The sequence below is a fragment of the Centroberyx gerrardi genome, chromosome 5 (genome assembly GCF_048128805.1).
Source record: "Centroberyx gerrardi isolate f3 chromosome 5, fCenGer3.hap1.cur.20231027, whole genome shotgun sequence".
Lineage (NCBI taxonomy): Eukaryota > Metazoa > Chordata > Actinopteri > Beryciformes > Berycidae > Centroberyx > Centroberyx gerrardi.
The window spans coordinates 2136072-2161923 of record NC_136001.1 but is presented as its reverse complement, the minus strand read 5'-3'; the positions used below and the strand labels follow the sequence as shown (position 1 = coordinate 2161923).

General features: G+C 40.8%; 1 protein-coding gene across 5 annotated transcripts in view; it reads right to left on the bottom strand.

The window, feature by feature from the left end:
• Positions 1 to 25852, bottom strand: part of stk38b (serine/threonine kinase 38b) — a 41043-nt gene continuing 15191 nt past the window's right edge. The window contains exons 6-15 of one of the 5 annotated variants that reach the window (XR_013504910.1): positions 23718 to 23841; positions 14213 to 14367; positions 12472 to 12574; positions 11560 to 11621; positions 5297 to 5414; positions 4284 to 4407; positions 3216 to 3311; positions 2564 to 2658; positions 192 to 2475; positions 1 to 138 (exon numbers count right to left, since the gene is read on the bottom strand). Coding sequence is in view for 2 of the 5 variants with exons in the window: in XM_071910863.2 (XP_071766964.1) it covers positions 2336 to 2475; positions 2564 to 2658; positions 3216 to 3311; positions 4284 to 4407; positions 5297 to 5414; positions 11560 to 11621; positions 12472 to 12574; positions 14213 to 14367; positions 23718 to 23841 (1017 nt within the window). In the remaining 3 variants the exon portion in view is untranslated. Of the gene's footprint in view, positions 2476 to 2563; positions 2659 to 3215; positions 3344 to 4283; positions 4408 to 5296; positions 5415 to 11559; positions 11622 to 12471; positions 12575 to 14212; positions 14368 to 23717; positions 23842 to 25852 lie in introns of all 5 variants that reach the window. The other 4 variants (XR_013504909.1, XM_071910863.2, XR_013504911.1 and 1 more) reach the window with 4 other exon arrangements.

Genomic DNA, 25852 nt, shown 5'->3' with positions numbered 1-25852 from the left:
TTCAGTATAAAAGCTTTATTGCATGTTCTTAATTTAAAGTTCTTTTGATATATGCCATCTTATTGCTGACAGAGGTGGACGCACTGAAATCCACGGCATTCAAAACCCACACATACAATATAACAGTTGAAAACAGTACTATAAACATTGAGTAATGTCTGCCATGAAATTCTTTCTTTTCTGCAGAGCACTGATAAAGGTTTTAGTACTGATTGAAAAAAGACATCTTTAAACCATAGTAACTTCTATATCTCATTTGTACCTTAGTTTTCAATATTAAGCAAATGCACAAATATAAATGTAACATACATACCACAGTTCTCCAGCAAGACAATAAAGTATGGTGAACCAACAATGGGAAAACCTAAACATGCAAACTCTAAATTACTTCCATCAAAAATGAAAGCATAGAATGTAAAGTAGAAAAAAAAACCAGAAAAGAAAAACAGACCAGAAAAGTACAAGACAAAGTAATATCTGGATCACAAGGTCCAACGTCATTCAGTCATCTATCATTCAACCAAACATCACTACAGATTTTGACTTACAACTGATGTGCATCTCAAGGTAGAAATGGTCTTTGACCTTATTAGCTGGAGTTTATGCTGAACAGTTGAGTCATACAAAAAGGGAAATACTTGTAATAAAGAGATCAATATATACTTCATGTATGTCGCATCTAAAGATCTCAACAAGTGCAAGAAGTGCCATCACCCTGAATTTCTAGATTAGAAAATGTAAAATTAACTGAAATGAACTGACAAAATGTATACAAGATTCACGTGAATCTGAAAAAACAGTGGTTCTTTAAGACAGAGGATACTATAAAGAAAACAAAAGAAAAATAACACTGTAAAAACATATGATGCTACATTTTTCAAGCACCAAAGCTGTGAGAGAAAAGGGAAGAGTTTTCCATCCAGCATACTGATTAAATGTCATAAAATACAGTTCCTATAGTTCTTTGGATAAGGCACAGCAATAAATAAGCAGCAATGTATTAATACACACATCACAGACACCTTAACTATAACATACAGAACCAGATCAGCGATCCATCAGCAATGAGATTGGAATTAAAAAGGTTTGAAGAAAAAGACGTCTTAATGACTGATCGGACTAAAAGATTGGACATTTTCAATAAATTGACTGTTGAGTAATTTCTATACATACAGCCCATTGAGCAGAAGAGAAGGGTGATTTTTATTTTAAGGGGTGAGGCGCTTGTGCATTGTTGTGATTAGGGTTTGACCAATATCGTTTTTTGAAGGCCAATAGATATTTCTGGATTGAAGCTGCTGATATTCCATATCTTTAAAATGAACCCTTCCCATGCCAAAATTTCAAGTATTCGGTGTTTCCCCCAGAACTGTATTCTGTCAGGGAGGAAAAGCCTCTGAAACAGCATTTAGACCATCATGGGACACAAACTCTCCATTGAAAGCCACACTAATGAAAGTCTTTTAGGTGGGTTGATGGACAATATCTGCATTTTTGGAGCTGTAAATAGAAGGTCCTGGTAATTTAAAGGCTGAGATAGAACAATGGGGCCTAACTCGCTCTGTGTTTGGTTTTCGTACAAACTTCAATGGAGCTTCGACTGACATAGGGTCAGTAGTTAACGACTGAATTTTCATTTTCATTCCTTTAAGGCAGGGTGAGGCAGGTTTCACTGCAGGTTTTACAGACGGTTGAGTAAAATCCTCCAACACCACACTGGAATGATTTCTCTGGTCACACATCTGATATAAAATAATAAAAACAGCTGACAGTTGAGTATCAATATTGGACCATCCAAATAAAGTTTTACCAAAACATAATCATTATCTGTGGATATGTTTTTGGATACAATATTGGTCTAACCCTAGTAGTGATTATTGTTAGCTTAGTCTTTTCAGATTTTTTTTTTTTTTTTTTTAACATTTCAGTTGACCGCAATGACTGAAGGTTTGAAGGTTGAGATTAAGAAGCCACCAAGTGTCCTCATATAAAGCTGGCCAAATTTATTTTAGTCTTTGTCACCCTTTTGTCATTTTAATCAGACTCTCCGAAAAATTCTCCATTCTTTAAAGTACAACACGTTATAGCAGTGAGTAGAGGCATTAAAGATAACTGATGAGAGGACGCATTCAGAGTGCATACATTATTTCCACTGAGCAAAAGTGGGCATATACCAAACTTTTTGCACATTCAGAGTGAGTTTCATCGACAGAGAATAAATACACACCCTGAAAAATGGCAGAATGCTTAACACTCCAGAATATTTGGCTCTTGAACATTTGTTTTGGTGCAAAAGAAAATGGACACAGTGTGAGGGAGGGTAAGTGGTCAGAGTTCATCTCTTGCCTTCCTTCATATAGGAAGGAATCGCTCCTCTGGCTGTAAGACCCTCGAAGCGCTTGTATGTGTAGTTGACGAAGACCCAGTCCTTGTTCTTGTAGTCAGCCTCGGGGTGGTTGCTGGCTGCTGCGGAAGCTGGGGAGGACGGGAGAAGAAAGAATGAAGGATAAGAGAGACGGAGAGAGGGAAAAAAGAGAGAACGGGTTACTCGTTTCTGTCTCACCGGTTGGTTCGAGGATGTCTGACTCGGGGAATTCATCGAAGTTGGATGTATCATCGATGCTTTTGATCTCTATGGGGATTGCTGCAGGTCTCTCTCTACATGGGGGGGAAAAAACATTAAAAAAAAACAATAAAAATGTCAGTCAGAGCTTTAGTTTAGTTTAGTATTTTTCTTCATATTACCATTTTCTGATATATCTGTATATATTTCACATATCTCAATATTTTTAATAAATGCTCATATTTCATTTTCTTTTTGTTGTATTTTCATATTGTACATATTGTCATTCATGTTTTTCTTATTCTTCGTATGTTTTGCTGCTGTTATTTTGAACACAACCTTATAATGCTGTAACTGTTGTTTTCATGCTTTTCATTCATACATTTCCACTTAATGTTCTTAATCTTTCCATGTTGATAGGCAATATGTTAAAATGTTTGACACGTGGAACTGTCAGGTGTCCCCTTTTGCTACATCTTATTTATATTGTATATTTTACTTTCCTGTATCCTATTACTATTTACTGCTACAATGACCCAGTTTCCACAGAAGGAAACTGGGTAATTTCTTTGAATACCCTGAGTACAGGCCAAAAACACTGTACTCTCTACCAGAATAGCACACTGCTAGAACCGCTGAACATAGATTTTACCGGATGTGGTCATAATCCACTCCTTCGAAGAACAGATTGCTCTTGATCTCCTCCACTCCTGATGCCCCAGTCCTGTGGTCAGCCTCACAGCAAAACCTAAGTAACAGCACATAGACACTGTGAGGGAGCTACATGCACTCCCTCAGTAATCAGGTGAACAGCCCCCTACACTCACAGTCCATCCTTAGTTATATTCTAGTGATTTCTTAAGTTATGTATACATCTGCTAAACTAGGATCCAGTTTAGTTGATTAATGCAGATACTTTATTCTCTGTTACTTTCCTTTGTACAAGTTTGTTTTATTTTCCACCATTAATCATCGTTTTCTCCGAGGTCCACTTCCTGGTGAGGGATCGCACAATCACGCACGCGCGCACGTGAATGCTGCCTAACTACACGCCAGTGTTTTCAATTGGACTCTGCCAAGTGTGTGGATGAGAGGGGGGGCAATGGGTTTTGGATTTGTGTATATTTGTTTTCTTTTCCTGACAGCCCTGCAGTTATATAGATTGCTTATTGTAGTATCACCTTGTATAAATGTAAGGACCAAATGACTGGTTTGTATGTCAAAATGGTATAGCCATTTCTACTTTTGTAGCACCCCTGCTGCTAAGGGGTAATGGTACTGACCAGTTGGTATTTAAGCACTGCTTTGATTTCTTCAGGGGTGTGAGTGGCTGTGGGTTGGGGGAAATGCGGTCTGTAAGTTCTTTGTTCTCTGTCACCTTTTTTTGTGTTTTTGGCTAACTCTAGCCTGTGTACAGTGAACATAGTTTTGGAATGACAGTAAAGCAAAAACCCAGAGCTTCTAACCGAACTTTTGGACTGTTGTTGCCTTTTTTTCCTCTGCTCCACACTTCCCAGAACTGCTAGTCAGCATCCTTTGAGTAGGAGTTTTACACCATTACCCTACAGACACACACAAGCTAAATCTGGTAGTGTAGAAAAAACAAATCAAGACTGATGTCGGTTATGTGAGAAAAAAATCTGCTTTGATCTGCCTGTCTGAACAAAGCTTTAATATTTTCAGTTGTGTAATTGCATGTGTGGTTGAGTTGTTTCCAGACCTTAGGATGAGGTGTTTTGCTCTCTCAGAAATGGGAACCTCTGGGGGAAACACCAGTGTCTCCTTCCAGTTCATCACCTTCTTATAAGTCTCCTGTGGTGTCTCGGAACAGAATGGAGGGTAACCTTGGAAAACATCACCGGACACACAACCAAAGAATCAAGAGACAAACACATTCAGTAATCAAAAACTCTGCCTACGTTGCACTTTCAACAAATATGACACCAAAGAGTGTCACATTGCAAAAAAATATGACTTATTTGCAGTGTTGGGGAAAGTTACTTTTGAAACTAACTAGTTACTTTACTTCGTTACTTGTCCTAAATAATAACTAGTTACTTTACTAAGTTAGTCTTTTTTAAAAGTAACTCGTTAGAGTACTTTCACGTTACCCACTTAAAATCATGCCTTTAAAATGCATCTTCTGCTGATGTCATCACTGTTATTGTATAGAAATCATCACTAAGTAACAATCTGCTGTTATCTAAAGAAAACATCAAGGTAGCTTTCATTTACCTGGTTCACCATAAACTAGTCAGATCACAGATGAAACTAACTGATCCTGTCTCGTCTCAAAAAATAAGGCAGACTGTGCTCACAAGTGCTTTCAATTCAAATCTTAGGAATGATAGTGAAAGCTAAACTTACACTCAACAATAATGTTCTTGCCCTTTTCTTCCATCAGTTCAAAGTAATGTGAATATTTCCAAGTTCTCCAAGAATCTGCTTTTAATAACATCATGTAGGGCAATACTTTATTTTTTTTTATTTGCACTAACTAAACATTTAACCATTTAAAAGAAAAATAAAAGTAGCGAAATGTAGTTTGAGAAAGTAACTAATAATGATTACATAAATTGAAAAACTAACGCGTTAAGTTACTCGTTACCACAAAAAAATTATCCGATTAGTAACCTTGGAGTTCATTATCAAATTTGTGACCATCACTTGTAAAACATGAAGAAGTATGTTGGTGATAAGTGACAGTTGTTGCATACTGTAGAGAAGGCATACCAATCAACATCTCATACATAATGACCCCCAGGCTCCACCAATCACAGAGTTTGTTATAGCCCGTCTGCATGAAGACTTCTGGGGCGATGTAGTCAGGAGTTCCCACTGTGGAGAAGGCCTTAGAGGAAGAAGAAGAGTTACACATAATACAATCCCATAGGCTCCACTAAGCTTTAGCAATGGTATATCCTCAACATTACTATGCTTTATTCTTATACACCAACTGTGCGTTCACACTGCAAGCAACACGATCACAACTCATCTAAAGTACATTCATTTCCTACAATCAGATTTCTGTGCTTCCTTGTTTCCCTACCGATTGTGTCTCATGAACAAGAGTTCAAAATGTATCAGAAGTTGATTCCAGCCATTCAAAGCTTATCGGTCCTCTACAACTTTTCTTGCTAGTTAGCGATGTCAACTCATGATGTAACATTATGAAAGGCAAATACCCAAGCAGTGAAAAATATTTGTAGAATAGTGTGGAATTAATCAAAACTGAACTGATTCTAATGAGACATTTCATCATCATCATTATCATCATCATCATCATCGTCATCATCATCCTTTCAGTGGAGAGTTTGTGTCCCACGGTCTAAATGCTGTTTCAGAGGCTCTTCCACCCTGACAAGAATAAAACTATAGGGGAAACACTATTTTTTTTGCAACTCTTTTGGATTAAATTGGCCACATGTAAAATGAATATCAATGTATTGGGTTTACTGAGAATGGTGTAAAAACAACAGCCAGTAAGCAGCAGTCCTGTGGGCATAAACAGCCCATTGATGAGGGAGGCTGAAGGACAAAGTTAAGAATTGGCCACAAAACAGCTAAAGAACAGTACAATACAAGAGTGGTATGCAGAGTCTCAGAAAAAACACAACATGGCCTAATAAACTAGCCACTGAGTGAATTCTTTCTAGAAAATAGCAACCTCTAGTTTTACAGCTTCTTGTAAGCTGTCTTCTATAAACAGAGACTGTGTCTTACAGGAGACTGTGCCTTTGCAGTTTGGGTTTTTTTCGTCTCGCCCAACCGATTAGATCAGCTGAGTCTATTGACTCTTTTAAGCAGCTCCTAAAAACCCAATTTTATAGGCTGGCCTTTTTATTTGGTTATGATTTGTGTGTATACATGATTTGGTTTGGCCTCTTTATCATAATGGGGTTTGTAAATGTTTGATGTTGCATGTGTTCTACTTCATATGATTGTGTTATTTTAAGATAGCATTTAAAGGTCCCATATTCTACACTTTCCAGTGTTTTATTTTATGTCTTGAGGTCCATTAAAAGCTGTTTGTGTGGTGTCATGTACCAAAAACACTCAATCCATTTTTACACGTTCAGGCTGTTTCTGTTGCTGTGCCTTTAAGGCTCATTAATATTAATGACCTGTTGTGCCACATTTGCCCTCCAGAGGCATGTGTTCAGCCACAGCAAGCCAAGGGATGGAGCTCGACATGCAGTGGAAAGGAGATTCTATGTCGATAATTGCCTGCTAAGCACCACTACACCAGAGGAGGCGCGGACCCTGGTGGACCAGTTAAGAGAGTTGTTGGCATCCGGTGGCTTCGAAATTAGGCAGTGAGCGAGCAATGATTCTTCCGTGGTCAGCCATCTGCCAAAGGAGGCAAGATTCGAAAGTACGGAGCTGTGGATATCCGAGTCTCAAGCCGATCCTCAAGAGCATGCACTTGGCTAACTTGGCATTGCGCTCCAGATAACCTGCACTACAAACACCGCCCATCTCCTTATGCAGAAGTGACTATGCATAATATTTACCGTGTACTCGCAAGCCAGTTTGATCCTCTCAGATACATACTCCCATTTACCACCAGGGCTAAGGTGCTTGTGCAACGCCTCTGAGCTAAGGAGAGAGAGTGGGATGACCGCCTACTACCTTCTGAGCTCCTACAAGCATGGAAGACATGGGAAGGCAAGCTCCAACACTTACCTCAACTCCACTTACCTCGATGCTATGTGACATCTGACCTGGATGGAGCTAAAGTGAGCAAACACCTGCACATCTTTTGCTATGCTCGGAGGCGGTCTATGGGTCCATGGCATACCTCCGCACCGAGGATGAGCAAGGGCAAGTTCAGGTAGCCTTTCTACTCACTGTGGAGATCAAGAACACAGTGTTATGGACAGACTCCACCACTGTCCTCACATGGCTGCAGTCCGAGTCCTGCAGATACAAAGTATTTGTAGGAACTTGGATTGCTGAAATCCATGAGCTCACCCATGGCCACTGCTGGAGATGTGTTGAAATGTCTAGCAACCCGGTGGATGACATAACTTGGGGGAAGATCCTATTGGAGCTGGCTCAGCCTAATAGATGGACTCAAGAGGCAGAGTTCCTTTACCAGAGCCCTGAGTTATGGCAGGTAACCCCTACAGCAGTGACCCTAGAGGACCCAGCAGAACTACGGAAGTCTAGGTTCTGTGGGTTTACTACTGTTGGCCCCTACGCCATAGATGTCAGCCAGTACTCCACCTTCAAGGATCTGGTGGATGCTACTTGTAGGTCCCTAAATGGGGAGGCTACCCAGCTCAGTGCAGCTGATTACCAGTGAGCTGAAGACACTATTCTGCAAAGAGCACAAAGGGAGAGTTTCCCACAGGAGTATGATGCCCTAAATTCCGGCAAGTCCATCTCCTCCGGTAGTCGCCTCATCATGCTGTTCCCAGAGTTTGACACCCACACAGGGTTAATTCATGGATTCTCAGGGGCCGAGAAGCAGTCCGTCGCCACCAGCACCACTGACCAGAGTGCCAGAAGTGGAGGGCCTGAAGGTGCCTAAGATGGCCGATCTTCCCCCAGCCCAGCTGCGTCTCCTGAAGCCTGCTTTCTACTCCACGGGGGTAGACTGTTTTGGCCCCTTTTCAGTAAAACGGGGACGGAGCACTGACACGCTGTATTCACACTCACCTCCTCTGCTCAATAGATAGTGATTCATTCCTGATGAGTCTCAGACGCTTTGTCGCATGCCACGGCACTCCCTATGAAATCCTATCCGACCAGGGGACAAACTTCCGTGGAGGAGACAGGGAGCTTTAGGAGAGCTTCACAGCTATGATCCCTACTCTGCTCTGCTTGCCAAGCAGAAGATAAGGTTCTGCTATAACCTCCCGAACGCACCGCACTTTGGTGGAGTATGGGAGAGCGTGAGGTGCGTTCTATTAAAGCTGCTCTGCAGGCTACGATTGGTGGTCAAACCCTCACTGAAGAGGTTCTCAGAACCGTACTGACCGAAGTGGAGGGGATTCTGAACAGTAAGCCCTGGGCTATGTTTCGTCGGATATCACGGATCCGGACACAGTCACCCCAAACTATCTCCTGATGGGGCAGCCTGATGCGTTGTTACCTCAGGTCGTCTACCCTGAATCCAAGAGATTAAGCCGACGGAGATGGAGGCATAGTCAGGTGCTTGCTGATCAGTTCTGGGGCCATTTCATCAAGAGGTACCTACCGACCCTGCAGTCCCGGCAGAAGTGGCAAACAGGTACAGGAGACCTTGCACTTGGCACTGTGGTCATGATTGTCGACCACCATCTCCCTCGGGTTCTTTGGCCGGTCTGCAAGGTGAAGGTCCACCTCAGTTCTGATGGCCACGCACGATCTGCAGATGTTCAAGTCAGGATAACGTTGCGGAGCGGTTTCCGCTCAAATGCCATTATTTCCTATGGCAGGGCGCGGATTCTGCACTAACCGACGGCTGCACGGCGGATCGCAGATTTTCGCCCCGCAGCTGATCGCGCAAAGAGTGGAAAATAGTTCAACTTGAGCGGATAAGATCCACGCTCACTTCTCACAACAGGACAACTCAGTGCTACTTTGGTTGCCTGGCAACAAACTGAGCGCTGCGCTTCGTTTCTGCCACTTTTTTTCAAAAGCGAGGCGGATCGCGGATTTCAAGCAGAAGAGTAAAGTAAGAGAAATACAGCAAGGTTGACTTATAAACACGTAATTAAACCTAAGAGTACTGACTACATGTAAGGTAGGTTCCTGACACACGCTCAATACAAATAAAATAGCAATTGCCATGCGAAAGTTGAGGTTATGATGTCAGCAGCGGAGTTTTGAAAAATCTCCACCCTGGGAGGCGTTTTCCAAAAGCTCCGTTTTCAGTGACCTAAAATGCCATTTTCATGTGGACGGGAGGCCAAAACGCAGAGAAAATACTATGTTTTCAAAAATATCCGTATACGTGTGGACAGGGCCTAAGAGTGTGCGTGTGTGACAAAGGGTGAGTAACCAATTAGCCTTTTAAGTGGATATATACAGTATGTTGTAATGTGTCATCGTTGCTTCATGGAAACTGGCTAAACCCGTAGCATTGGCTTACCCTTAGCTGCTGCCACTGTGAAATGTATCAGGTTGCTGTGTGAATTTGTTGATGTGTAACTGTGTTACCTTTAGCATAACTTCTGATAGAATATCACAATCCCTTTAGTAACTGGTCACATCATGGAGAGAGAGAGGCAGTGATGCTGTTTGAGTACATTATTTATTTATCTTGTTATTGTAATTGTGAAATAGATACCATTCCTTAATTCTTTTGGTTCTTGCAATATAGTATAATTATAACCACTTTGCTGTAGGTCTGGATACAGAGAATTTATTATTGTTAGAGCAAATACACTACAGTCCACCTTTAGGTAATAGTTTATATAGCTTGATAGATTACCTATGTGATGATAATGTTTGTTGTTTATCTGTTTAGACCACACTCCTGTCCATCCTGGGAATAAACTGGCCAGAGATAACCCTCATGTCCGTGTTTTGACTGGCACATCTTCAGCCATCTTCAACCTTGAACCAAAATCCTCCAATTCAACACATCCAACTCCTTTATAATCAAAGAGGCAAGGGAAATCCTGCTTTACACAATATGGGACCTTTTAAGGGTTTGTCTCTTCTTAAAGTTGTTTTGTTACCATGGTTTCTTTTATTTCTTTCATGTCTTTTCTTTCTTTTTATTCTCTCTTTGTGAAATGCTTTTCAAACTGTGTTTTAAAAAGTCGCTATATAAATAAAGTTTTACTTACTTACATACTTGTGTGACATCAATCTCTAATCTAAATATAAATACATTTGAATTGACCAATGATTTCATTCAGAGTGCCATTCATCCAGTGACTTTTCAACTATTCTGTGTTTCTGCTCTAACAAAACCATGTGCATTCCAGATGTGGCCCTGTCTTGGCCTCCCTTCCTGACTGCATATGGCCAAGACGATTTCTACCAAGTTGTTCTATTCTTATTGTAGCAATGCATGTGAATGTGAGTGTTGCAGAGTTGTTCTGAAACGAGGCTCAAAGGAGAACATGTTGGACAGATTTGGGATAGAAAAGGAAGTTTAGAAACCACTAAATGTTAGAAAAAGAAAGGAAAAGACTGATTGAAGGGCAAATAACTAGAATTCTATGAATTCAGTTATTATATCCCTAGTGGATTGCGATTCAATTCATTATCTTCATTGGAAAATAATTATTCAGATAGCAGCTATAATGGACTACACTTTGGCTTCCAACTTGCTAGCCCACAAGAGATACTGGTAATATTAAATATAGCCATAACTCAGAATGTGGTTACATTATGAATGAGCCAATATTCTCCCAAATTAGTCAGCAAGGATGAAAGTCCTAACAAGCATTTTTTAATGAATAGTTAATCATTTGAAACTTAATTTAAAAAAACTGCTGCGCTTTTTGACAAAATGCAGAGAAAAAGAATAAACTATCACAGCCAAAGATGTCCATTCTTCTCCACAAACAACACAAAGATGGCCACTACCAGACAGGACGGTAATGTAGTTGGGACTAAGGTTCAGATATTGTCCTTTTGTTAAACACTGGATCTGTCAGTGTGGTCCACCTCTGATATGATGGAGCTTCCTCCCTGACCATAACTAGTCAATGTTTTATTATTATTTTACATCAGATGCCTGACCAGAGGTGTGGGAGGATTTTACTCAACAGTCTGTGAAACCTTTGATGAATGACCTTTTGAAGAATTTCATTGCTCTGGCTTTTAGTATCCCATAGTCTAAATGCCGTTTCTGAAGCTTTTCCACCCTGACATGAATAAAATTCTGGGATAAACACCAAATACCTTTTGTCATGAACGTAGGCAAATTGAAAGATATTGAATATCGGCACAAAATATCAGCTATCTGCAGCTTCAATCTAAACATATCTGTATCTGCCTTCAAAAACCCATACTGTTTTAATGCCACTTGGTTCCACAGATCAACTCACCAACTGTCTCCTGTTCCTCTTCCACGTCTCAGCTTTCCTCTTTGAGTTCATGTTCTGGGAGGCTAGGTGAGAAAAGTCGCTAGATATAGATATTAGATGAAACTTCAGTGATCCCCATGGGGAACAACTGCATGGGCTGCAGCAAAGAAAAACAGAATATAAATAATGGGGAATGTGTAAGCATAATCACCACCAATTTCAACATTGGAACACATTAAGCATAAATGTATAAATGAAAAGTATTTAAAAAAATGAACTAAAGCAATATGATGGTGTGCAAAACTGAACATATGGAGAAATGATTATGTACAATATGAAAATATACTAAAAATATGAAATCTTTGCAGTATGAAATACATTAAAAATTCCCCAAAAATTCAAGATATATGCATTATATAAGATGAGAAATAATATGGGAATGTGAAGAAAACCGGTGAGTTTACAGCTGATATACATATGTGCAAATGCAAATGTAAATATTCATATTAACAAGCCTATAGAAGACTACATATAGACATAAAGTGTGCAGATGTGTTCACCTTATCAAATATTCAATTTCCAAATATAAATAGCATGGAGAGAATTTGCAGATATGGATGGATACATAACTAGCTCTTCACCTTTTCAAAACCTCCAGATGGAGGAACCATATAGGAAATGTGACGATGTGCAGGGATGTATATGCATTTATGTCTGTTCTCATTATCGGTACATATTTACAGCTGGAATTAGCAAACATACAGAAATATGTCCAGAGATATGCATCCACTCATCACATGCAGGCAATGTCAAGTACACAATGTCTAGGTACAAAGCTCTAGCTCAACAGTAAATGCTTTGTGTTTGCTTTAACCACAACAGTATTATAGTGTCTCCTTATTTAGGCCGGAAAGGCCGTACTGCTGCACTCACTGAAGTCGCTGGACATGCTGTGGTTGAGGTTCCTGTAGAACTCCGTCCTGTGGGCCTTTTTTAGCCCTGTGCAGAGCCCAAAGTCTGACAGCTTCACGTGACCCTGAAAACACACACACAAGCCAATGACATAGTTTGTTTCTCAAGGCCACGGTATACTTGCGGCGGAAACAAATTTCAGCAAGTTGGTGCAGACAAAAGGAAATGTTTGCGGAAAGTGCCACATTGGCTTAACTGGTATATTTCTAAAATATACCATCTGACTAGAGCAGTTGGTACTTTTTGTGCAGTGGTGTCCTTTTATGAATCGCTTTCACAATATGCAAATGATCAAAAGGGGTCTGAGTTCGGGGAAAACGTTAACGCTAATAGACCTCGTAAGTCGATGCCCACAAGCCCAAATATGGAATTCCGGTTCCATAGCAATTTCTCCGTAAGGAAAATGAATGGGGTTTCACATAACCATCTCTGTCACAGTCTACATTTAATGCAGGATTTTCAAAGTCGGTCCGTTTTTACCTACATATATTTATTGATTTATGTAACCGTTTTCTAGTGTAAGCAGTATTTTTGCTAGCATCAAGCTAAAAACTTCAGCGCATATAATTTGCGTCACCCGCTGGCGGCGGTAGGGTAGGTCTCCCCCCGGCATACCTTCTCCCTCTCTGTCAACTGTCTCTGTCTCTCTCATCTGAGCACCTACACCTCCACGTTTGCTAAATTGATCGCATATCTTTGATTTCCACATTTTATACTGTAGATAAAACTATTCATCAGAGTGAACTTAGAATAACACCATTGGTATATGAAATAGAGAAGAGTCATTTAATTGTTTGATTGTTTTAGGATCATTAGCTTTCCTGCAGAAAGGTACTGACAGGAGGCGCGACAACAACGCTGATCCTTTGCCTCCCAAAAGAACTGATTATTAAAAAAAAGGTAAAAACTTGGAACATCTCCAAAAACGTGTGGGAGCGGTGAGGGTTGCTAAGGAACTTACCGACTCAGAGTAGAAGCCCGCTGCCAGCGGGTGACGCAAATTATATGCGCTGAAGTGTTTAGCTTGTTGCTAGTAAAAATACTACTTAGACTAGAAAACAGTTACAGAAATCAACGGACCCAGTGCCATTAGAGACGGAGTGATGGTATCTGCCCCTAACGTCAGGCTAAACCTGCCGGTAAGTTTTATGAGTAAGCCCCATTGTGTGACGCTTACAACTAGTTTGAGATAGCAAAGCAGTTTTGCCTAAAAGATGTGGAATTTATTACGTTTGGGCAATACTAACAAAACTTTTTGGCAAGCAGACTATTATGTTATGATGACAGCTAACCTAAAGGAGTGTAGCAATATAGTAGAGTGGATCTATTCCCATTGACAATACATTGGCAAATGATGTGGTTACCCTGATTATTCCAGGACTGTGGTAAATATAGCAACAGTTGATGCTGCACAACTAGCTAGGTGCCATGGGACTGTACAGCATCTGGACTTGTCTGTGTATTTATTTCCGTACAAACAAGTAGAATCACGCAGTCCTCTTCCTGTTTTGGTTGAGGTCCCTCTTTTGTGCTGTAAGTGAATCCTGCACATTTCAAGTCAAATCGTACGCAGGATGCATAGGATAAAAACATAGCGAGCAACACATAATAACCCAATTTTGACCACAATGGTCTCATTTTTCTGTGTGTGTGCGTGCGTGCGTGTGTGCGTGCGTGCACGTGTTTGCATAACTTTTCTAACCTTGGAGTCAAGCAGGATGTTGTCAGGCTTGATGTCTCTGTGGATGAAGCCCATCTGGTGGATGGAGTCGATGGCCAGGACCGTCTCAGCTACGTAGAACTGGGTCTCCTCCTCTGTCAATGTGTCCTTTTTCATCAGCAGTGTCATCATGTCACCTACAGGGGGCACCACACTCAGACTGACTGGCTATAGCAGCTTGGAAAAATTTACATTTTAGCTTAAACCTGCAATAAGCAGTATCAGACCTTATAACCAATCCTGAAACTAATGTGTGCTATGTGGAGATTTCATTGAGATATGATACAAACCAATATACACACACGCGGGCCAGCTGTGTTGCTGTTTTCACCTCTTTTCTAAAGCTTGTTGTCAAATTGCACTCCGGAACAAAGCTCCTCCGGCTCCATTCAGTAGCTTTTCTTTTTTTTTTAAAACTAGCTTGGCAGCCGTCCCGGTGGGGGATTCCTCTTTGACTCGGCCTGCCCAAGGCTTCTTTCATTTTTTTCCTGATAATCTTGGAAGTTTTTCTTTGTATGCTTCAAGGGTCTAAAGCTGGTAGTGCTGGGTAGGTTAGAAGAGGTAGGCTGTTATGTCTTACTAAAACCTGCTACTGTGTGTCTTGTGCTTTGTTCTGCTTCCTTGCGTTTGTCTTACATCATTCTGTTCTATGGTTGACTGTTGATTAGTTAGATCTAGTTAGGCTCATTCTCTCAAGTCCTTTGAGACATGCTTGTGATAAAGGGCTATATCGAACTTGAACTTACTGAATGGAGAATCACGGAAGTGGGCTCATCAACAATGAACGTTCTATACTGACATTACCACGATTTGTTTTGTCTGTGGATTTCTAGAAGATGTTGGAGGTAAGGCATTTTGTGTCCACTCCTGTTACAAAAGAAGGGATCATTGTTGCTGTAACATCAGGATCGTAAAATGGTGTATAGAGATAGGATTGAAAGTTTTCACACTTTCAACCGATATATTGCACGATAAGTTTACTTGAAAATGTCACCCTAAAAAAACAAAGGATGCAACGGTTTGAGAATTTGATGGTACAATTATAGTGGGAGGAAAAAACAAGGTTTCACGGTTTTGTGATTATTATTAAGTAATTTGTTTTTACAGTACTAAGGATGAGGAAAATCAAATGAGTATTTTATAATGAAAGATTTTTTATCATATTTTTCATTTACATTTATTTTGGTTCTGCAAAAAAAAAGCATGCACTCTATATTAAAAACACAGTTAAATACAGTGGAAAAAAGTATTTTGCCTTTTAGAATTCACAGTAGCTGCTTTTTGAAACAGAAATAATAATACAGTAACTGCCTTTTGAAAAAAAAAAATTATAGATAGGACTTAGTTTAATAGGTTAGTCTTTCACACCTAGCCAATACCGGGAAACCATTTAATCAATACAGGTGGGAATGAACAGAAAGTAAATAATTGTACCAAACGACTTCTCCCGATTCACAACCCCACAACGTAGCGACAGGCTTTGTTGAAATGAGAATTAAATTTGCCCAGTGTTTAATTTTCATTGTTCATCAGTAATAGTTACTGTTGATGTTACTAACACCAATTTGCGTAAACCAAATTATTAAACAATGCAAAGAAACCTATTTGGAACATTGGAAAAAAGAAACCAAAAGTCAAAGCAAATTAGAATGTTATCTGACCCTAAACAGAGGATATAAATTAGCAGAATATCTCTCTACTGTCAGAGATAGAAAGCAGAGACAGATCCTCACCAGGTACAGGCTCAGTGACCACCAATTGGCAATCGAAACAGGAAGACATAAGAAATCATGGCAACCAAAAGAAAACAGAACATGTGGTCACTGTTCGACAGGTGAGGTCGAGACGGAGATGCACTTCCTCCTAAAATGTGAAAAATTCAAACCAGCCAGAGAAATGTTCTTTAACAAACTCAGCTCCCAAATTCCCAACTTCAAAGAGCTGGATGACAAGTCCAGACTAGGAATTGTCCTGGGAGAAGGAAACACAGCAGATCTGACTGCACAATACGTGTTAACCTGCCACAACCTGAGGAACAGTGAGTGACCAACACATACGCACATACACACGCACACGCACACGCACACACACACACTCTGTACCTTCACGCTTTGGCAACATTGTTTGTAAACTTTCATGCCAATAAAGCAAATTGAATTGAATTGAATTGATAGTACTGATAATTGCAGTAACCCCACTACAGGATAGATTCCATACTGCCCTACTTGCTACCAAGGAGCAGAGCTCTTTGATCAGTACACACAGCGCCAGTGAAAGCACTCTACTGCTAAAGGCCCTGACACACCAAACCGACGTCAAAGAACCAGCGGCGTCGAAGGCCGACTGTTGTGTCGCCTCACGTCGCCTGCGTCTGGTCCAAAAAGTTGCACTTGAACACACCGCAAAGACTACAGCCGACGGCCAACTAGCACGTACGTTCTGCGCCTGCGTGAGGGGAAATAACCATATGTCTGATAAGAAGTTGCAAATGGCACTGGCGTTGTCAGCCCTTGGTCTTTTGGTTGTGGAAGAAGAAAGGAAGAGGCGGAGGCGAAAAATAAGGAGAAACCGCACTAAATGGGTGAAATCATGAATACTCCAGCGACAGGCTCAAGGGGCTTTCCCGAACCTGTGTCGAGAGCTGGAGATAAATTAAACCTCCGATTTAAAAAATTTCGCTCTGCTCTTTCCTGTTCAGTTCCACATGTTGAAGGAATTTATCAGTCCAATCATCCAGAGGCAAAACGGGAGGCTCGTCGGGGCTCGTTGGGACTCTCTTGGCCAAGGCATTACCACAGATGTTACGGTTTTAGCTGATATCAAAACAACATAGATTGTTGTAGAATTATAAACTGATGTGTAACTTCCCTTTACATTCATGACTGTAACTATTACATTTGTAACACTGTAAACTACTCTGAAACTAAACGAGAATCATTTATCCCACTTCCATACCAATCAGTGAACACCTGGCCTCATAGCACCTCCAGGAACACAGTCAAGCAGCCAGAGATAGCCAGGATAAGGCTAGGCGATTTTGCCTTTAGAATAAAAGGCTAAAATTTTAATACAGACTCCTCCTTAAATGTATTCCTTATTTTCATTTTGGTAATTTGTATCACTCAAAAAACAACCTATGTTCATCAATAGCGGTTTTACTTTGAAAACTATGATCAGAACTTCTACTTCTTTTGTTCTGGCTGTCTTGACACTGATACAAGACAATACACTGATTACTTCACTTAACACAGAATCTTACCCTGCCATGCAGGTTTGCTATAAAACAAATAAAATGAAGCCTTTACGTAATGTGTTAGGTGGGATAGCAGCTCACACACCTTACTGACGGCTATACAAAGAAGGTGTACCCAGTGCAAGCAAGCAAACAGACATATCCTAGCAAATTTGACAGATGGCAACATGCAAGAGGTAGCCTAGTCCATCTCCTTACATGACTGACAGGTTCAATATCAATCCAATCAAGCACAAAATTTCACAATGGTATTATGGCACACAAAACTCATATTAAAACACCTTTGGGAACAGTTTTGAATTGGTATAAGAAAGAAATTCGGGTCCCAATTTGACAAAACAATTCAGGTAGCAGTTATGGATGACGTCTCTGACGTCTCATTTTGGTGCTCTATGTACATGGGCTTTCAACGCTGGTGCAGGCCGTCAAATCAACATCTATTCAATGTCTAAATGTTTGCTGGGATACAATGGGTGGATATCTATATCACATGCCAAGGATGCGCACCGTGGTCCATGGAGGCTCAAGAGTCTACAGGTTTCATTCCAACCAAACACTACTTTCATTGATTAACATACATTCAATGTAGGTTGTAGGTTGCAACGAAAACCTGCAGACTCTTTACCTCTGTGATACTGTATATGAATGTCCATTCCTGTGCAAGCTGTGGTATCCCATACATAAAGGTACAGCACTCAGTTATTTACAGATATGCAAATACATTTGTAGCGGTCGCTGGTGGTTAAGCCGGGGTGCCAGTCAGAGTCATAGTCTGACAAAATATCAGAGGTGTGGACTCGAGTCACATGACTTGGACTCGAGTCAGACTCGAGTCACAAATTTGATGACTCGACTTGACAAAATCGAAAAAGACTTGCAACTCGACTTGGACTTTAACACCAGTGACTCGTGACTTCACTTGGACTTGAGCCTTTTGACTTGAAAAGACTTGATACCTTCCCCCAAACCCAAAGATTAAAAAGTATGTTATTTAAAAAGTGTGCCACGAATCAATTCATTTCCTGAATCAACTAACGTTAACGCTATTCATTTCCAGCAAGTCGACACTTCATTTCCCAGATCCACTTTGTTTGAACCAATCTGACAGCATCCAATCAAGTTGCAGGAAAGAACCATGAAGAAGTAACGTTACGTTACTGAGCGCCAGTTGGAAAAAATGATACCAAAGGTAATTTCGTTCGCGTACAAAAACTACGCGGTGGTCAAGCAAAAACGAATTGCAGTATGCAAAACGTGCGGGTCGAAAATTACAGACGGAGATGCAACAACTTCCAACTTCGTTCGACATTTGAAGCTGCACAAAGAACGGTAAGTCGAGGCTAATATTAACGTAGTTAGCGAGCCAATGCTTAGCTAACGTTACAGCTATCCCCCGCAGAGCCACCCCCTTAGTTTTTCCGTAACACAGGCTCCGTGTCGGCCATTGTACAGCAATGATCTGTTTAAACAGACGAGAGTGTTGCGGGTTCCCTCCCCGACTCGTACTTTGATGTTCACCCGAAACGAGATGACAAATCGGCTTCTAAATTAGATGGCCACGCGCTGCAATCTGCTAACGTTACAGCAGCGAAATCGCAAGGTAACGTAACGTTAACGTTACGTTACTCCCTTCATTGAAAATGAATGATTTCCGCCGGATTGCCGTGTATGCGATCCAGTTGGTGTGTTTTGAGCCTGAGCCCTAGACACAGTCAGTGCATCCAAGATTGATACACGGCTGGCTAGGCAGTTGGTAGTCATAATCTTGTCTTATAAAATCAATAAACAATCAGCAATGTCTAACGTTAGCTCGCTATCTGTCATTGATGGATGGCCAGCAGTAGCCTAACGTTGCTGCTCTTAAAAAAAAAAACCATTGATATACCTTAACGTTACTGTAACCACACACACAGAGAGAGAGAGAGAGTTGATAATTACAAGTTGATAATGAAATTAATAATATGAATAATAAGAAAACCCATTGATATACCTTAACGTTACTGTAACCACACACACAGAGAGAGAGAGTTGATAATTACAACTTGATAATGAAATTAATAATATGAATAATAAGAAAACCCATTGATATACTTTAACGTTACTGTAACCACAGAGAGAGAGAGAGAGAGAGAGAGTTGATAATTACAACTTGATAATGAAATTAATAATATGAGTTATAAAGAGTAGTTTCATCTGCAATTCATGTAGGGCTATAAGGCATTTTCTGACATCTGTATAATATGCTTACCTCTTACAGATATGAAGAATACCAGATGAACAAAAGCATCACAAATGAACCACAACAGCCTTCAATCTCACAGTTCATGGACACCCGTGTAGGGCAGTACAGCATGAGTCATCCACAGCAGAAAGCTATCACCAATGCAATACTGTCCGACTTGGTTATTGATTGCAACTTGCCCCTGTCTATTGTGGAAAACAAGAGTTTCCGGCACTTTCTGACAGTAGTTGACAGTAAGTACAACCCAGTGTGTCGCAGAACATTGACATCAAAAGCAGAGAACCTTGCTGCAGAGAGACGTTCAAAATTGAAAACTCAGTTGAGCAACACAGACCATGTTTCAGTCACCGTGGACATTTGGTCCGACCGAAAGATGAGGGGGTTCCTTGGTGTCACTGTGCACTGTATAGAGAAAGACGCAGAGAGGATACAGCTAAGGTCCAATCTCTTGGCCTGCGACCGCTTCAAAGGCTCACACACAGCTGAAAGAATCTGTGAGCAATTTGAGGCCATATGTGATGAGTACAACATTAAAGATAAATTGGACTATATTATTAGTGACAATGCCGCCAACATGCGGAAAGCATTCACGGTGTGCTTCCCCATTGAACAAGAAGATGAAGTACATGACGAGGATCATCTTGATGACCCAGAGCTCTGGCATGACCTAACCCTGGAAGATCAGCAAACAGTAGATACTGCTATGGCAAAAAAACAGCGCTTGCAGTGTTTTGCGCACACTCTCCAGCTGGTGGTGGGAGACGGTTTGAAAGAAACGAAAGTGACAATTCCTTCTCTTTCAAAGTTATCAAAACTCAGCTCATTGCTGCACACGAGCACAACTTTCAAAGATGTGTTTGATGGTGAATTTGGGGAACAAAGAGGCATCCCTGCTGCTGTCAACACAAGATGGAACTCGACACTGAGGCAAGTGAAGGCAGTTCTCCAATGTGATCATCTAAAGCTCTGTCATGCTCTAGAAAAGGCTGGGCACAAGGAGTTGTCCGTTCACAGCACGGGAGTGGAATCTGTTGAAGGAGTTGGTGGACATCCTGAAGCCATTTGGAGAAGCAACAGATTTGACACAGGGGGAGAAGATAGTCACAATCAGTTCTGTTGTTCCCTCTGTCCTGTCCCTGAATCATCACCTTGAGAAGCTGAAGCCTCAAGTCCGTTTCCTGAGCGGCCTGGTCAGAAGTCTCCAGGCATCCCTGAACAAAAGATTTCTTGGAATCTTCATCAATGTGAAAATGGCCAGGACACAAGATGGAATCGCTGCCCCCTTTTCAGATCCAGTCTACCTCAAAGCAGCTGCCTTGGATCCAGCCTTTTCTCTGATGTGGGTGGAGCACCATGTGCTGGTCAATCGTGAGGTCAAGGCAGAGGTGGCACAACGAGTGAAAGGTAAATATTATTGAGTTTAATGTAACTTTTTTTCTCATAATTTGATCTAATTGACTGCAACAATAATACTTTTTCAGTTTAACCCACTGCATCACCAACACTAATAGTAATAATGGCTCCTTTGTTTCTGCTATTTTTTTTACATGTTTTGCCAGAACTGATCCTGCAAGATGCTGCAGAGACTGAGCAACCTGTGCCTCTTGTTGATAAGGAAGAGCGCGAGGACCTTGGACAAGGGGAAGGGTTGTTTTCCGCATACCATAAGAGGCAGAAGAAGGATGTTGGGACCACTCCAGCACTACAGCTAAGTCACTACCTTGACATATCGGAAGGACAGAACGCCCTCTTGTTCTGGGCAATGAACATGAAGGCTCTTCCTTCACTGTTCCGAGTGGCCATCAGGGTCTTGGCAGTGCCTGCCTCCAGTGCTCCGGTGGAGCGAGTTTTCAGCCATGGTGGCGTCATACTGCGGCCCCATCGTGCACAAATGACTGACAGACTTTTGGCGAATTTGGTCTTTTGCAAATGCAATGCATCATAGGGCCCTGAGATAACAGAAAAAGCACAACCCTGTGGGTGAATGAAACTGTTTATGCATTTGTTATGTTTATGCAACTGTTATGTTATGTTTATGCAACTGTTATGTTATGTTTATGCAACTGTTATGTTCTCTCTCTCACACACACACAAGCACACAGATTATTCCTCCATAAAGTAGGTGAGTAACTCTAGAACTATATTCTAGAACCTATCTGTGGCAGACTGGCAGACTGCCACACTATCCATTGTTTTTTTTTTACATTTATCTTTTTATTTCATTTAGACATAAAACATGCAACAACATACAATATCACTTTAAAGGAAGAATAGTCTTACAGAAAATGTCTTACAAATTTGGGAAGAGAAAGTTATAGACTTTGTTCCAATATGAGATTAATTAAATACAACAAGACAGGACAGAAACATACAAAATTTATTCTGTTGTGGTACTGGTTAATAGTGCGGGCACTGTGTGATAGTATTTCACCAAAAACAGAGGGGAATCGAGGCGTAAAAGAGCCTCATGCTAACAAAATATTCTAATCTCTTTGTGATTATAAAATTGAATATTTGATTCTGAGTAGTTTTCTTTTTTTGTTATGATCTGGACAGTGTTTCATTGGCTTACTGAGAGTTGACTGATATATTTCACCGTCTTTGGAAGCAACACCCTAATCAGTCGCAAAGATGAACATATATGTATATATAAATATACTGTACATATATTTGTTTTTGTCTGTTGATGTCACCATTGACGTGGTGTCTCACCCCCACCACCCCACCCCACCCCTGCCCAAGGCTATAGGCTGGCACATATTGATGTTTCCTCCATTACTGCCTGAGGAGGTGTGCATCCACTTGCAATGCATTACTCTACGTGTGCATGGATTGTATCCATAACCCACTTATATGCTATGAAAGTGCAATGTCAGCACTACTTTTTTTTTATGATTAAGTTCAGTCACACTTGTTTTAACAAACTTCTTTTAACAAATAAATACATATTTTAAAAAGCATTCATGATTTGTGTAAATTTAATATATTATTACTCTGTTAACATGGCATTACATTTGGTGAAGAGCGCATTATGACTTGTTTAGGACTCGAAACTCAAAGTTTAGGACTTGGGACTTGACTTGGGACTTGTCAGTCTTCACTTGGGACTTGACTCGGGACTTGCCTGTCTTGACTTGGGACTTGACTTGGGACTTGAGTGCAAAGACTTGAGACTTACTTGTGACTTGCAAAACAATGACTTGGTCCCACCTCTGCAAAATATAATGGTAAGAATACAGCCAGCAAAACCCTACAAAGGAATGGATAACAAGTACCAATCCCTTAACTACCAGTACACACAAAATGCAGCCGCAAGCAAAAAACACACAACACAGCAAATGCAATGCTCCCCACAGTGTATTATACAAATAAAGACAGTGCAAATTCCAACCAAACAATAATTCAATACAGTGCAACCCAACCCCAATAGTCCGTTCCTCAGTCTTGTCAGTCTGTGTCAATATACCAGAGTTCTCTACTCGAGACTTCCTTGGTTCCCACAGTACTGCAGCAATTGAGCTCCCAAATCTGAGTCAGAGTGTAACCTCTCGTCAGTGTAATATATCTGTGTGAGTTGCTCCAGGAAAAACCCGGTGTTACCTCCAGTAACGTTACTCCAGTTCGGGCGAGGTAGCAGGTAGCAGGCTCCCGGGAATAGTCGGGCAGGGCGATGAACGGCGGGTTGGTGTATAAATGGCGTGTTGAGTGAAGAAGCGGTGGATCCGGTCTGTAGGACGGGCGGCCTAGCAAACGGCGGACTTCTACGCGCTGCCAGGGGTTGGCAGGCTAACGACGGACACTCGGACTGTGTGTGTCAGTGGTAAGTACGCGCCATATTGCTTTTGAATTCAGGCATTGAACCGTCTATGGGTGTGTGTGCGTGACGTGGGGGGGTGCGTCCTTAAAGGCGCAGATCGCCACACATTTTTGCGTGACTTTCCTTTTGTACATGCAAACACACACACACGCACACACACACTTGTTTGTTGTACCTCCAGGTAGAAACTCCATGAGTAGGTAGAGGTTCATCTTGTCCTGGAAGCTGTAGAACATCTTGACCACCCACAGGGTGTCAGCCTGGACCAAGATGTCTCTCTCTGCACGGATATGACCCACCTGGACAGACAGAGAACACAGTGACAGTCAGCTCGCACAAGTACATTTGATGTACCAGGCTTATGTTTGTTGGTCAGTGGAAATGTTTTTTGCTCCTTGGAAAGTTTGATCATAGGTGATAAGGTTTTAGTAATAGTAAGTATCTTTGTTTCAATTGTTTTTAGCTTAGTTTTAGTTCAGTTTAGATTTTAGTGGACTATGGATTGTTCTTTGTCTGTCCCAGTGGTGTAGTCCTAAGAAAAAAATACTATAAATACTATATACTATAAATACTATAAATCTGGGCCAGACCAACACACTCAGTCACCTGCGTGTGTTTATGGTGCACGCTGTTTTTTTTATCACCCTGTAATAATTACGATATACTTTAGATTACTAAACTAGGCTTCAACTACTTCTACTAGGTTTTTAGGTATGATGTGTAGCTAAAAAATTAAGTATTAAGTATTATAAAACAGTATACGAGACTGTAGCACAGTTTGCCCTTCCGCGCATTTACCTCATCAACCAATGTATTAATACAAAACAACAATTACAATTGTTCACATACAGTTCCTCAAACTGTTTAGTTTAGTGGGCAGCTCCACGGTACAAAGCTAGACTATGCTCCAAAAATGTTTTCATTCAGAAATAGGGCTTTGTGAAATAGGGCCTTAATAATTAAGGTATTATTCACATACAATTATCCAACAGCTGCATTTAGCATCCAGTTTACTGTATAAAGCTATAAACAGACTTGCACTGACAAAGCCTTGTGAAATAGGACAGTCATTAATAGTAGGAAAAGTTCACCACCTTAATTTCAAAATTTCATATTTGCTGTCTCAACTTGAAAGTACTATAAAACAGAAATGGGAATCCATGCATTGGTTTTATCCATGCTGCCAATAATGTAGCATAGATGATAGAGCTGGGTCCCATAGCAAAAATGACAGAACTGGACCCAATAGCAAAAACAAAGTTGCTAGTATATTGACTGGAATATACCACCAATAGTTACCATACTTTGGGAAACTGAGTCCAACTGTATTATTTCTATGGGGTCAAACTCTGTCATTGCTATGGTGTATTATTGGCTGCATGGATAAAACCAGGGCATGGATTCCCTTTTCCTTTTGCCTTTATAGTACTTCCAAAGTAAGGAAACAAATATGAAACTTTGAAATTAATGTGAACTGTTCCTTTAAGGTATTCATCCAATTATTTTATGCATCCAGTTTACTGTACAAAGCTAGAGTATACTTCCATCCAGTTTGCTGTACAAAACTAGAGTGTGCTTCTGAAGATGAAAAACAGCATTGATGCAGAAGCAAACAACCCGGAACTAACCAGAGACAATGAGGCACCATCGGAGACACCTTGAAAATAAGCATTCTGTCCTTTTGCTTAGTTAGCCTATTGTAACTGCAGATAATTAAGTACTGTCTGGGAGCAATATCCTATCACCCTCTGATTCTATCACCTTGATTTCATCACACTCTTTGTCATTGTAAACTGTTGCTTGACTGCAGAGCAGCCTGAAACTCTCCCTATTGTTACTACAACTTAGTTTGCATACTGGGTGGTTACATCCATTTGGTCCACTGTATAAATTACTTCCCTGTTCCATTATTCTCTGTTTAGCTTACTTTCTCAGACCCAAACTGTGTCTGTAAGCTAACCGTATATACTAGTATACAAAACACTCCACTCCAGTAAACTCCTAAAAGTCCTAAAGTGATTTCCTCAACACGTCTATCATTTACATTACGTCATTTAGCAGAGACTTTTGTCCAAAGTGACTTACAATAAGTGCATTTTGTCAACAGTAGTCAAACCAACTGTATATCACAGTCTTCATCAGCTAAGCCTTTAGCAGGAATACGTAGCATCAGAGTCAGAATCAGTTTGTGTTTTTTATTAAGAGTAGAGGGGGAAGTAGATTGTTACATGATAGGTTCATTCAAGTGGAGTCCAGGTGTAACCTGAAGACATGAGACTTCAGTCTCCGGGGAGAGATGGGTAATGATTC